The following is a 13,890-nucleotide window of genomic DNA, read 5'->3' as shown; positions in this document are numbered from 1 at the left end:
ATGTAAGACCTAATAGCAGTGGTTCTCACACTCTCTTCTATGTCAGAATCCCCTAGAAGATTCTGAGTGTTAACATGCACACTCCTGGGGGCTCCTGGGTGGCTCAGGTCATGATCCCGGGGTCCTGGGATCGAGCCCCACGTCGGGCTCCCTGCTCGGCGGGAAGCCTGCTTCTCCCTCTGCCTGCAGCTCCCCCTGCTTGTGCTCTCTATCTGACAAATAAAATCGAAAGAAAGAAAAGAAAGAAAGAAAGAAGTAAACATGTGCACTCCTGGAGAATTCTAACTCAGGGGTCTGGGGTGAGGACAGAAAACTGAATTTTAACCAGGGCCAGAAAGCTTCCTGGGAGTGACGCTGCTAATGCAGGCTGTTAGGGACAGGCAGTGGGCTGAATTTGAACCCCTGATCACTAGGCCCTGTGAAAAAACACAGGAGACAGGAGGATTCCAGGGTTCCGAATCCCCACAGGAAATCTGCCCCACCCCAGATAACCCCATGATCTCCTCCCTAAGCTCCCTGAAACCTGCCCCATTTAAGGTTGTTGGAGAGATGAAATAAGGCCATAATTAAGTTCTGCCCACTCACATGGCCTAGCAAGCTGTCTGCTATTTATCTGCTTTGGAAATCACCTTCACTGTGTGCCATTTTATTAAGACAAATACAAAGCCAGGCTGGCTCAATCCGTGGAGCTGGTGACTTTTTTAAGTAATCTCCCCACCCAACCTGGGTCTTGAACTCATGACCCCGAGATCAAGAGTCAGATAGTCTATCAACTGAGCCAGCCAGGCACCCTGGAGGGAGCTACTCTTGATCTTGGGATCCTGAGTTCAAGCCCTTCGTGGAGTGTGGAGATTACTTGAAGAAAAAAAAAAAAAAGAAATAAAAGATCCCTCTGGATGCTGTGTGACAGAGGGCAAGTGACTACTTTGAACCTCAGTTCCTCATCTGCAAACGAGGTAGGAATGAGAAGGAGCCTGGGGTGTGTGGGGAGGGGGAGAAGCTGCAGGCCACCTGGTCTCTCCTAAAATAGAAGCTCCCTCAGGCATCTGCAGAGCATGTTTGCCAGTTTGTCTGGGTTTTGACTGATAGGGGAATGTTTTCTTGATTGGCAAATATTTGTGCTCCAGAGTTGGCGAGGCTTCCCTCCCTGCTTTTCATAGCCTGGAAAAGAGCTGGTGGGAAAGCCCAGGTTCAGAGAGGCCACGCAGGGCGGGATGAGTAGGAGAACTAGCTGAGCCCAGTGTCTACATCACCTGAGTGTCCTTGTCCCTGACTATAGGGTGGGGGCAGTGCTGCTGCTTACCTCTTCGGGCTGTTGAGAGAGCCAGACAAGCGGGTATGGTGTCCAGTGTTGCACACTGCAACAGGACAGCGCCTCGGAGTCGCAAACATGAGCAAACATCGGAGGCACCTGGAGGCTTGTTAAATGTCTTTCCCTTCCCAGAGGTATGATTCACAACAGCTGAAAGGTGGAAGCCACTCAAATGTCCATCAACTGAGGGATGGATAAACAAAATGCGATCTCTACATACTGTGGAATGTTATTCCACCACAAACAGGAACGAAGCACTGTTTCGTGCTACAGCGTGGATGAACCTGGAAAACACGATGCTACGTGAAAAGAAGCCAGTCACAAAAGACCACATATTATGAGTCCACTTATATGAACAATCTAGAAACTAGATTAGATGTAGAGATAGAAACTAGATTCGTGGTTGCCAGGGCTGGGGGAGAGGGAAAGGAGAGTGGCTGTTCATGGGTACTGGGTGTCTTTTAGGGGTGATGGAAATGTGTGGTGGTGTTTGCAGAGGTCTATAAATATACTAAAAAACACTGAGCTGTAGACCTTAAAAGGGTGAATTTGTGACGTATTCCCCAATAAAGCTGTTATTTAAAACGCCCTCCCCTAAGCTCCAGATTTACTTTCTGAGTGACCACACACATGTAGGTTTTTATAATTGGGAAAATTGGGAATTGAAGGGATTGGCCCCAATCCGGTCCAGCTGTGAGCCACACTTACGATCCAGAGAAGACTTCCAAATGCCTATCCTCATGCCTGGTCTCTGAAAGTCGGGGAGACAGTGCACAGTTGAGAGGAACACGAAAGGCACGGGACCAGCCCGGAGGGGCGTGGTGGAGGTGGGCTGTTGCGTCAGACCAGGTGGTCAGAACCCTCACACCGCTCTCCCCTGTTGCAAGAAATGCCTCCCCTAGAAGACGGGAATGACCCATGTCATGGTGAATAAAGAGCTGGAGATGATGTAAATGGGGATGACGGGACAACCTTACTGTGCCGAAGAATTCCAAACGATGTACATACTCACTCTCAAGAGGGTGACCCAAGGGCACTTGGCTGGCTCAGTCAGAGGCACGTGCGACTCTTGATCTTGGGGTCGTGAGTTTGAGCCCCATGTTGGGGGCAGAGTTTACTTAAAAAAATAGTGACTCAGGGGGCACCTGGGTGGCTCAGTCAGTGAAGCGTATGCCTTCGGCTCAGGTCATGGTCCCAGGGTCCTGAGATGGATCCCCGTGTCGGGCTCCTGCTCAGCGGGGAGCCTGCTTCTCCCCCCTCCCCTACTCGTGCATGCAGGTGCGCACTCTCTCACATAAATAAATAAAATCTTTAAAAAAATTAGTATACCAAGAAACAACAGGCGTCGGCGAAGATGTGGAGAAAGGGGTACCTTCTTACACCGTTGGTGGGAATACAAACTGGTGCAGCCACTCTGTGGAAAACAGTGTGGAGGTTCCTTAAAAAGTTAGAGAGGCACCTAGCTGTCTCTGTCAGTTGAATCTCTGACTCTTGGTTTCTGCTCAGGTCATGATCTCAGGGTTGCGGGGATCAAGCCCCATGAAGTGAAAGGCTCCGTGCTCAGCAGGGAGTCTGCCTAAGATTCTCTCACCCTTGGGGGCGCCTGGGTGGCTCAGTCATTAAGCGTCTGCTTTCGGCTCAGGTCATGATCCCAGGGTCCTGGGATCGAGCCCCGTGTCGGGCTCCCTGCTCAGTGGAGAGCCTGCTTCTCCCTCTCCCTCTGCCCCTCCCTGCCCCCCCCCGCTTGCGTTCTCTCGCTCTCTCTCTCTCAAATAAATAAATAAAATAAAAAATATTCTCTCTCCCTCGTCCTCTGCCCCTCCCCCCACTCGCACATGTGCTGGCACTCTCCCTCCCTCACTCCCACAAATAAATAAATAAAATCCTTTTTAGAGGTGCCTGCGTGGCTCAGTCGTTAAGCGTCTGCCTTCAGCTCAGGTCATGGTCCCAGGGTCCTGGGATCGAGCCCCGCATCGGGCTCCCTACTCTGCGGGGAGCCTGCTTCTCCCTCACCCACTCCCCCTGCTTGTGTTCCCTCTCTCGCTGTGTCTCTCTCTGTCAAATAAATAAGTAAAATCTTTTAAAAAAATAAAATAAAGTCCTTTTTAAAAAATTAAGAATAGAGAGGTGCCTGGCTGGCTCATTCGGGAGAGCGTGTGACTCTTGATCTTGGTGTTGTGAGCTCAAGCCCTGTGCTGGGTGTAGAGATTACTTAAATAAATTAATTAATTAAAAAATTTTTACAATAGAACTATCATATGATCCAGTAATTACATTACTATTTACACAAAGAATACAAAAACACTAATTTGAAGGGATAGGTTTATAGCAGCATTATCTTCAATAGCCAAGCTATGGAAGCAGACCAAGTGTCCATCAGACTGATGAATGGATAAAGAGGTGGTGTATATACACAATGGAATACTACTCAGCCATAAAAAGAATGAAATCTTGCCATTTGCAACGACATGGATGGAGCTAGAGAGTATAATGCTAAGTGAAATAAGTCAGAGAAAAACAAATGATATATGATTTCACTCATATGTGGAATTTAAACAAAACAAAGGAGTAAAGGGAAAAAGAGAGAGAGACAAACCAAGAAATAGATTCTTAACTCTAGAGAGGGGAGGCGGGTGGGGGAATGGGTTAAATAGGTGATGGGGGTTATGGGGTGCACTTGTCCCGAGGAGCACCGGGTGATGTATGGAAGTGTTGAATCACTATGTTGTACACGTGAAACTAATACTACACTGCATGTTAACTAACTGGAAAGAAAAGAGTCTTGCACCATAGGGCGCCTGGGTGGCTCAGTTGGTTGGGCACCTGCCTTCAGCTCGGGTCATGATCCCAGGGTCCTGGGATGGAGTCCCCTGTCAGGCTCCCTGCCCAGCGGGAAGTCTGCTTCTCCCTCTCCCTCTGCCATTCTCCTTGTGCTCTCTGGCTCTCTCTATAGCTCTGTCAAATAGATAGATAGTTAGATAGCTAGCTAGCTAACTAGATAGATACAATCTTTAAAAAAAAAATAAGAGTCTTGCACCTAAAAAAAAATAGTGTTATCAAAATTGGTTCATTAATTTTGACAAATAGACCAGAGCAAAGTAAGATTAAGGGCAGGGGAAACTGGATGGGCACTCTATGGGAACCCTCTGTACTGTTTTTGCAACTATTCTGTAAATTTATTCTTTTTTTTTTTTTTTACGATTTTATTTGGGAGAGAGAGCGGGCACGCACAAGTTGGGGGGGAGGGGCAGAGGTAGAGGGACAAGCCAACTCGGCGATGACGGGGGCCCGATGTGGGGTTCCATCCCAGCTCCCCGAGATCATGACCTGAGCTGAAGTCAGATGCATAACTGACTGAGCCACCCAAGTGCCCCAAATCTAAAGCTATTCCAAAAAAAAAAAAAAGCCTTGTTAAAAAAAATCTTGGGGTGCCTGGCTGGCTCGGTTGGTGGAAGATGTGACTCTTGATCTCGGGGTCATGAGTTCGAGCCCCACTTTGGGTGTATGATTACTTAAAAAAAATCTCTCCTCCAGGTTCCCCCAGGCACCTAAACATTCCTGCAGTTGAACCTACTGCCCCCTTTAGGACAGTCTGTGCTCGGGTACCTTTGGTCACAGTAGAATTTAGGCGGGCAGAAAGGCACCTTGGACTTCAGACCTTTCTGCAATGACAGAAGTGTCTCATCACCGTCCCGTCCAGTCGGGTGGCCACTTAACCCCGTGTGGACCAGTATTTGCAGCATCAGCCACCTCCTCGAGCCTTGGGTCCTCTGAAGCGTCAGGCAGGCCTGGACCTGGCATTGGGCCCGCCGCCCGCCAACACATCCGGGCAGGTGGGTCTTGGGCTGAGCACGTTTGGGCTGCACCTGTGATCCATCTGCGCAGGGCATGTTCATTCAAACCTTGATCAGTTCACCTCGAAGTCTGAATCCCAGCCACGTGGGAGCCATTTCCTCATGGTGAGGGGACCAGCAGCCGAGCACCATGATGAGCGGCCCAATGGAGGAGGTGGGGGACAGGCTGCAGGGCAGCTCGCCCTGCTTGTGCTTGGGAATCACCTGCCCAAGGCCAGGCCACACCTGGCCTGAAGGAACCACAACTTCTGGGGCAAGGCTGAGGGCCACTGATCCGATAAACCGAGTCCAGCCTGGCTCCTGCAGCCTGAGGGGGAGAAGGTAGAGGAAGCCGAGACTGACAGCTGGTGTCACCCATCTAAGGAGGGGGCTAGAATTATAGTCAGGGCAGCAAAAGAGAAATGCAGAATGGAGATCACCCCCCTCTGGTGCCTCTTCCTTCCCTTGCCTCCGCCAGAACCCATCGTGGCTTCTCACAGAGCAGTGTCCTGATGATAGGGAAGGATCACTCCCCTACTGGGGCCCCCATCCCACGGTGCTCCCGGAGCCTGAGAGCCATAGTTCCTACCGTGACTTGGGGGGCTGTGTCCCCTCCAAGGTCTCCAGGGCGGGGGTGATAACACGACCTTCTGGCCCGCGGCGAGGAGCCGTTCTCCCTGCAGAGCGCGGAGAGGCGAGCGGGGGTCAGCTCGCCAGGGGCTGCTCGGTGAGCCACTTCCAAGGACGTGAACAGGATCCTGAGCTCAACGGGAGGCCTTCTGAAGGATGCGGGTCAGGTTGGGGAGTGACAAGAGTGGATTCACGTTCTAGGACGAGAACTCTGGTGGCCACGGGCGGCGTGGGGTGTGGTCTAGCCACGAGGCTCGCCTGGAGGCTGTGAGCAGAAGTGCAGGTGAGCCTTGGCCACGGCCTGGCCTCGGGCAGCCCCAGGGCGCCCGGAGTAGGGACTGTGTGAAAGCAGAGCCCATTAAAGCCCAGCAGCCCCCAGGTGGCCAAGGGAGCTCCCCATCCACCTGTGGCTCCAGGCGGCCGCCCCTCCTGGGGGCCCGCGCAACCCTCCCCGCAGCTCCCGGGCCTCCAGGGTTGGGCGGGGGAGCCGGCGAGAGAACCGCCGAGCAGGGCGGGCGCTTTCAAATGGCTCTGACACGGTGTGAATACACTCTTGTGTCTTTTTGCCATCTGCTGCTGTCATTAAAACATTACATTTCCATCTGTTTTCACACTTCTCTCCCCTCCCAGCCACCCCTCCTGGAGGCACACAGCACGAATCCCTAGTCGTGGGCCGGAACGTTCCCGCGCCTCCTGGAACCTGGGAGCTTCTCTGGGACACGCCGGGATTAGGGCGAACGGGCCTTCTCGGGGGTCAGAGCTGTTGACGTCCATCTAGTTCCTTGTCGCCAGTGACCCCAGGCTCTGCGTCACACCCCGCCGACACACACTTTGGGGGGGGGAGCCACTCACAAAGCGTTATTGTTGGTTTTAATCGGTGTGCACGACTTTGGCATTAAGAGTAAATGAAAAAGTACAGACATTAGTATCCATTTCCCCCAGGACGTATTTAAGGAAGAACATACTGAAGAAGTAAGAGTTAGGGAGCCATGCTTTGGGTTCACGTAAGTCATCATTCCAGACCAGCCCTGAAGAGGCACCCACCCCACCCACCCCCTCCTATGTAAGCACCCCCCCACCTTTCACTGACAAAGGACTTCAGCTGCCGCCTCCATTCTGACCGCAAACTTTTTTTAAGTTTTTATTTTTATTTATTTTTTTTTGAAGATTTTATTTATTTATTTGATAGAGCGAGAGAGAACAGTAGAGAGAGAGGGAGAAGCAGGTTCCCTGCCAAGCAGGGAGCCCAATGTGGGGCTCGATCCCAGGACCCTGGGATCATGACCTGAGCCGAAGGCAGACGCTTAACCATCTGAGCCACCCAGGCGCCCCTTAAGTTTTTATTTTGAAGTAATCTCTACACTGAAGGTGGGGCTTGAACTCGTAACCCCAGGATCAAGAGTCGCTGCTCCACCCACTGAGTCAGCCAGGCGCCCCTGACCTCAAACTTGCTAGTTTGGGTTCTCCTTTCCAGCTAGTCCTTCGGCTCAGGTGGAAGACTCTGAGGGCAAAGCATCCCAGAAGCTACCCCCTCGAGCGATACAGACCGCCCTGAGCCTGCGAGATCTCTCGTGATTGACCCAAGACAGGGATGCATTTGACCTTCACTGCCTACCTGCACGCACCCACCCACCTTTGCCCCACGTTTTCCTTAGATAAACTGGAAGTATTTTTGGCACTTTGGAGACAGACTTCGAGCTGCTAGTCCACCGTCTTCCCAGTGCTGGCTTCACTGAAATAAATTCCTTTCTTGTTTCCCTATCACTTTGGATTTTGTCAGCAGCGAGTGGCCAAACCAGGTCTGCTCATGAACCCCAGAACCAGGTGCTCTTGCATCCCTGTGCCCCGGGCTACATCATGAAGGGCCAAGTCCACACAAAACTGAACAACTTCACAAGTTTGCGACCGCACAGGTGGGCCTGGTGGGTCTTCTCCAACACAGCTGTGCTAACATCAGCATTATTGCTAACGTTCTGGAGGACTCTTTGGATCCTATGCCACGTTATTCTAGGTTCTGTGTATTCGCTCATTTAATCTTGCCGGAAAACCTAGTTATCATCCCCACTTGAAGATCAAGGAAACTGAGGCTCGGGGAGGCAAAGTAACTTGCTTAATTTCCCCCACTGATAAATAGAGCATTGGGACAGACTGGATTTAGGCTAGGAAGCAGGAATCCACAATCGCAGACTCCACCCCAGACTTCCCAAAACATAATCTGCGTTTGAACCAGATTGCTACTGGGAGCACCTTCAAGTGCGAGAAGCATTAGTGTAGTCCAGAACATTCCTCAGCATTGCCTCACCACCACCACAAAGAGCACAGCATGGGTGGGGTGGGGGGAGGGGTGGTGGGGTGGGTCAGGGGGTTATCTGCTAACCCATCCAGAGGGGGTGACCTGGTACTTCCAGCTGGCCTTGAGAGCCCCCAGCCCCCCTGCTTCTGCTCCCAAAAAAGCCCCAGGTGCTTGCTCTGGAATGCTGTTGTTACAGACATGCAGGCTCCCCTAGCACCCACTGCAGGTAAAGTCCCCACCCCCACCACCCACCCCATGTTCGTACCTTCACTGTCAGTAATCCTCAGGTCCCTCGGGGCATTGTCTCCATCCTCCAGATGAAAATGGAGGCCCAGAGGGGTTGGTGACCTGCCTGATCAGAATGACTCCCGTGGATCGACTATTTGATCCCTGCCAGGCACCATGGAGGTGGTACATAGACTATTTTACTTAATCCTCAGATGCTCCCCATCTTATCTTCACTTTCTAGGCTAAAAAAAGGTCCAGAGAGGTCAAGTGACTTTCCAAAGTGACACATTACAACATGGGTCTTGCTGACACCAAAGCCCTTGCTCGTACCCACTCCCCCCATTCTTTCTGACAGCTCCTATGTGGGATGCTAGAGCTGCAGTGGGGTGCCCTGCTCCCTACTTGCATGCCCTCCCCGGGCAGGAGTGTGCACTGAGCAAGCCCTCTCCACCTCGCCCCTCCCTTGTGGGGAGAGAGAGCTCGCTTGAAGGCAGAGGCTTAGGGTGCTGGGCAGTGTCATGGCCTTTGCTGCAGGTTGGGGGTGCAGATGTCACCAGGAAAGGTCTCTCTCCCCGTACTCAGCAGGCACCCTCCTAAGGATGCTGGCTTCACCAGGGATGGAGGCTCCAGCTACAAGAGGCACCAAGCCAGGGACTAGTACGGACACCCTGCACGCCATGAGAGCGAGGGAACTCACTCTGACCCTGCAAGAAAGCCATATCCAGCATCCTGGGACTGCGCCACCTCTGACTGACCCCCTCCTGCCTGGGCTCCAGCTCACAGCCTTCTTGCTGTTGCCATGGGCACTAAAAGCCTGGGATGAAGCCAGGATTAGCCACAGCAGGTTGCTGAGTGGGCTGGAGGCCTCTGAGCTGTGCCCGGGGAGATGCGGGGACTCCTCCTGCGCCCTGGCATGTAGACCGAGCCAGTCTTTAGGGCTCGTGCCCAGCGCCAGCGCTCTGGCCCAGCATTCCCCCTGGTGCCCAGAGTCGGGGACTGGGGCCCCAAGCCATGAGCAGGAGCTGAGAATACACTCGCGTGGCCTGGCTTGGGCTCTGCGCTCCCGCCACCCTCCATGACAGCACACTGGGGCAGTGGCTGGCCACAGCTGGAGGGAACACACAGAGCTGATTTGAACCCAGCTCCTCACGGCCATTCAGTAGAGCCATGGCCCACCTACCTAAAGACCAGGGGGTGAGACACTGAAGATCCGCTGTCTTAAGCCAGTGAGTTTGGGGAGCACGTGCGTCTTCGTGTCTTTGGGTTGCTAGAAATGTATTTCTCACGTTTCTGGAGGTTGGGAAGTCCAAGATCAAGGCACCAGTAGATTCGGTGTCTGGGGAGGGCCTGCTTCCCGGTTCACAGTTGGCCATGACCTCACATGGTGGCATCTCTCTGAGGTCTCTCTTGTAAGGGCACCAATCCGTTCCCGAGGGCTCCAGCTGCATGACCTAGAGGCCCCCCTCCTTACTCCGTCACACTGGGGATTAGGTCTCAACATGCAGATGTGGGGGGTGGGTACACATTCAGCCTAGAGCTGGGGTTGTTTGTACACAGCAATATCACAGCGAAAAAGAAAGCTGACTAATGCGTGACCTCTAGGAGTTTCCTCCAAGAATATCCTACGCGTTAGAGGTGCTCAGAACTGCCTGGCACCCCTCCAGCTGCATGAGCACGAAATAACAGCTGGTGCACCTGTTGTGTGTGAGCTCTGGGAACATGCTGGGAAGTGCGACTTCTTTTCTTTTTTTTAGATTTTATTTATTTAGACCGTGCGGGGGGGGGGGGCAGGGGGACAGGGAGAGGGAGGACCCCCCAGAGAGATCGGGACTTTGCCCTGGGCTCCTGGTAGGTGACCTGGAGGCTCTAGGAATGTCCTGCCTGATAAGACTATCTTTGTTTACCTGGAGCCTCGGTCACGCAGAAGAGTCTGACGGTGTGATTTACAGAGGGGCTGGACACTGAGGTCACCATGTGGGCGGCTAGCCGTGTCTATGTGGCCAACCCCCCAGGGAAAACCACGGACACCCCGGCGTCCCAGTGCGCTCCCCTGGTTGGCGGTACCCCGAGCGTGCGTCATCATGGAGGCTGGAGAACCAAATGCTGCCCGCAGGACTTCCCCGTGTGCTCTCTCCTGGGCCCCACCCTTGTCATCTCTGCCCTTTGAGGATTGCAATCTGCATTCTTTCGCTGTAAGAAACCATAAACACGGCACAGCCAGAGTGGCTTTTCTGAGTTCTGAGTCCCTCTAGGGAATTCCTGAACCCGAGAGTGGTCTTGGGGTCCTCCCCCGCCCCCAACTGCACTGCCCCCCTCCCTCCCTCCCCGTGTGCTCCTGGATCACCTTCCAAATAAACTCTTTCCCCACAAAGCCTTTGCTCAGGCTCTGCTGCTTCAGGAAACCGACAACACAGCGGGAACCACAGGGCCTCTGATAGAAGCCAGACAAAGGTGCCACCATCAGAACAGTCTAGGAGGGGAACGGGGACACCAAGGGTTTGATGTTCTCGAAAAGCACCAAACCCAGAACCACCGCCTCCCATCCTAGACACATATCATGACGAGGATCCCACAGCTGGTGAGGACGGAGCTGGGACTCGGGCCCACGTGACTTCAGAGTCCGTGCCTTGGGCCTTGCTCAGGCTTCCCTGGCAGTGTGCGAATGGGGGGGGGGAGGGGGGCCCACGACCGTCCAAAGGCCCCGCCCCCACACCGGCCAGCCCTGCCCCTCCCTCTGTAGGAAGCGATTCTCTTCACCTCTGTACCTGCGTGCGCTCCATCGTCTCTGCCCAGCCCAAGAAGCAGGGCTCACTGTTTGTTACAGATGACCTTTATTTATAATGCAAAAAAGGAATTATAAATCACTTTCTGGACTGTTTTGATATCTGTAAAACAACTTGTAAAAAACGGAGCCACTCCTCTGCAAGTTCTTGCGTGTGTTGACTTCATGCACACCCGACTGTGTGGCCCAGGGCTCAGGGAGGGTACGTTTGTCCAGGAGAAAGCCTCTCCCTCCACCCCGGTGGCCGTCACCATGACCGTGTGGGCGTGAGAGGTCTGGTCAGCTCAGCGGGGCCCGGGAAACTTGGCTCTGCATGCAGGCAGGGCCGGCTGATTCCTTGCTCTTCTTGCCACATTGCAGCTGGTCAGGTGCCGGATTCTTTCGTTTTCCCCTCCAGGGTCCGGCGTGCTCAGCGCATCTGTCCCGGGCAGCCACGCCCCCAGGGACATGTGGGGTTGGGGGCCCCTGGAGCAGGACAGTCTCTGACCTGTGCCTCCTCCTCAGGCTTCGGGGTCTATTTCTCCATCCTCTGGGCACGACCCTGTCTCATCCAGCCAGACTAGGAGGAAGACGAGGAGTCAGCATCTGGGTGGGCACCCACCACATCCAGGCTCCCTTTCCCCCAGAGCTCCAAGGCCAGAGCCTCTGGGCTCCCTGCTTTGTACCACCACCCCGAACTCCCCCCCACATACAGGCGGGTAAGGCTGTTGACAGGGGACCGGGTGACACTGGGTCTCGTGGGCCTTCCCCACGCACCCTCCGCCCACACCCAATGCAGAGCTCGCCTGGGGCCCTGGCTGAGGTTCCTCAGATTGTACCCCTGGGCCCCACCCTTGGCTCAGCATCTTCTGGGAGGTGCCTTCAAGGCCGGGACTGGACGGGAGGTCAGGACCTCCATGACCCTGTCCTAGAGATGGGAAGTTGAGGCCCAGAGCAGGGGAGACCTGCTCCAAGCCAGCCAGGGGGGCCCAACCCCTCACTGCCTGGGGAGGCCCAGGTCTCTGATCATCACTCGGAGCCAGCAACACTGGAAGAAGTGCTACCCAGGTCTGGAGTTCTCCTCCTGCCCTAAATACCACTGGTGAGAATATGAACAACACCGCCTCTGTGCAGGGCATGAAGTCAGACCCTGTCCTTGTCACCGGATCCTCCCCAACCTCTCTGAGGCACCATTTTACAGATGGGGAAATCAAGGCTCAGGGAGGTAGCCCCTCTTGCTCAGTGTCACAAGGTGCTAAGTCACAGAGCAGGGATGTGAATTCAGGGTTCTCTGACCCAGTGGTCCGTGCCTTTTATCCTATGCCTCCGTTCTCTGAAAGGGGAAAAGCAGAGGCACGGGGTCCGGGCGGGTAGGACAGGACGGTATACCTGTTCAGGCCCTCTGTGCTGATCCACCCCTGCAGCTGCTTACACTTAAAGGGGCCTCTCTGGGGTTTCGGAATTCCTCTGCGAGCCAGGGACTCTGACCCTGTAAAGTGACCCTGAGCCTGCCCACATTCACACTGGCCCCGGGGGCAGGGATGGGGGTTATAACCCCATTCTACAGATGGGGACACCAAGGCTGGCAGGGCAGGGAGCCTAATGGTAGAGCGAAGGGCCTGAGCCTCTGCTGCCTGCACTGAGCTCTCTGGTTGGACACAGAGCAAGAGCCCAGCTCTTCTCCCACCTTGCTGTGTGCCCTTGGGTGAGTCACCGTCCCTCTCTGGACCTCAGGTCTCCCATCTGTAAACTAGAGATAAGGGTGGTTTTCACAGCCCTCAGGGTTGGCAGGAGAATAAACATTGTGAGAAGACTTCAGCCCAGTGCCTGGCACTTGGGAGGGTGATAAAGGAAGGTGACCCAGGGTGAGTCATTACTGAGAATGGCCCAGCACCCGTCCCCGCATAGGGCCCGGCCCAGAGGGGGTCCAGTGGGTTCCTCCCGATCATCCGGCCTGGTGGGCAAGCTCAGCACTTCTGGAAAAGCCTACCCAGCCCCCCCACATCAAGCCTGGTCAGCCTGTGCTCCCAGCAAGAGCCAGGCAGGACTGATGTCCTGACGGCTGGTTGGCTGACTGATGCGAGCCACTGGGGGGGCGCCTAGCCTCGGGGCCACAGGGCAGGCTCCAGATCACACGGCTGGGTCTGAATCCCAACCCTGCCACTTACCAGCTCTATGGTGAGCATCTCACCCTCTCTGACCCTCAGTTTGCCCATCCGTAAAACGGGGATGAAAACAGGACCTAGCCCAGAGTCACCCTGAGGACTCCATGAGAAACTGCTTACTGCTAACATCAGTATTTTTTATTACTATTATTCACAACGGCAGCCTCAGCCCCTCGCACAGGTATGGCCCCCTAACTCTCTTTGATGAACAAATGAACAAGCCGTCCCACCGGCTCCAACAGTGTCCACGGTGCCCACAGGTGAGGGCACGGGTCTGCACCTGTCTCTGGAAACAAGTCTGTCTCCTCCCCACTCCCTTAAGTGAGCAGCATCTAGGAGGGCCGGAGAGCAGCTGGGCCCAGACGTGGTGTGTTTCCAAGGCTGTCCTGTCCAGCAGAACTGCTGTGGCCGGCAAGACGGAGCACTAGTCCCCAGCTGGCAGGGGAAGGCACATCCATCCATTACCTCGCTGGGCCTGCCCAGCCCCATCCATCACGCGCCCCGGCTGCCGGCAGGGGCTGTCTAGCTAATTACTTAATAGGCCACATCTTGCTGAGGCTGGTGCGTGCGAGGGGCCCTCGGTGGAGCGTACGCAGATCCCAGCATAAATTTTTAACAAACTCCGGCAGGTGGGGACGTGAGCTCAGACCCACGGCAAAAGGGGGCCC

The 13,890-nt window shown here is 54.4% G+C and overlaps 1 protein-coding gene across 3 annotated transcripts in view; it reads right to left on the bottom strand.

Moving 5' to 3' along the window:
• Positions 1 to 11,037: 11,037 nt before the first annotated feature.
• Positions 11,038 to 13,890, bottom strand: part of CUNH16orf74 (chromosome unknown C16orf74 homolog) — a 30,562-nt gene continuing 27,709 nt past the window's right edge. For all 3 annotated transcript variants that reach the window (XM_064580347.1, XM_045892097.3, XM_064580348.1), the window contains one exon: positions 11,038 to 11,637. In XM_064580347.1, the coding sequence (XP_064436417.1) occupies positions 11,579 to 11,637 (59 nt within the window). In that variant the 3' untranslated portion in view covers positions 11,038 to 11,578. The remainder of the gene's footprint in view (positions 11,638 to 13,890) is intronic.

The sequence above is a fragment of the Mirounga angustirostris genome, unplaced genomic scaffold, assembly GCF_029215605.1.
Source record: "Mirounga angustirostris isolate CCGP_5_RB_7025 unplaced genomic scaffold, mMirAng1.0.hap1 SCAF_16, whole genome shotgun sequence".
Taxonomy (NCBI): Eukaryota; Metazoa; Chordata; class Mammalia; order Carnivora; family Phocidae; genus Mirounga; species Mirounga angustirostris.
This window is presented reverse-complemented; position numbering and strand designations above follow the sequence as displayed.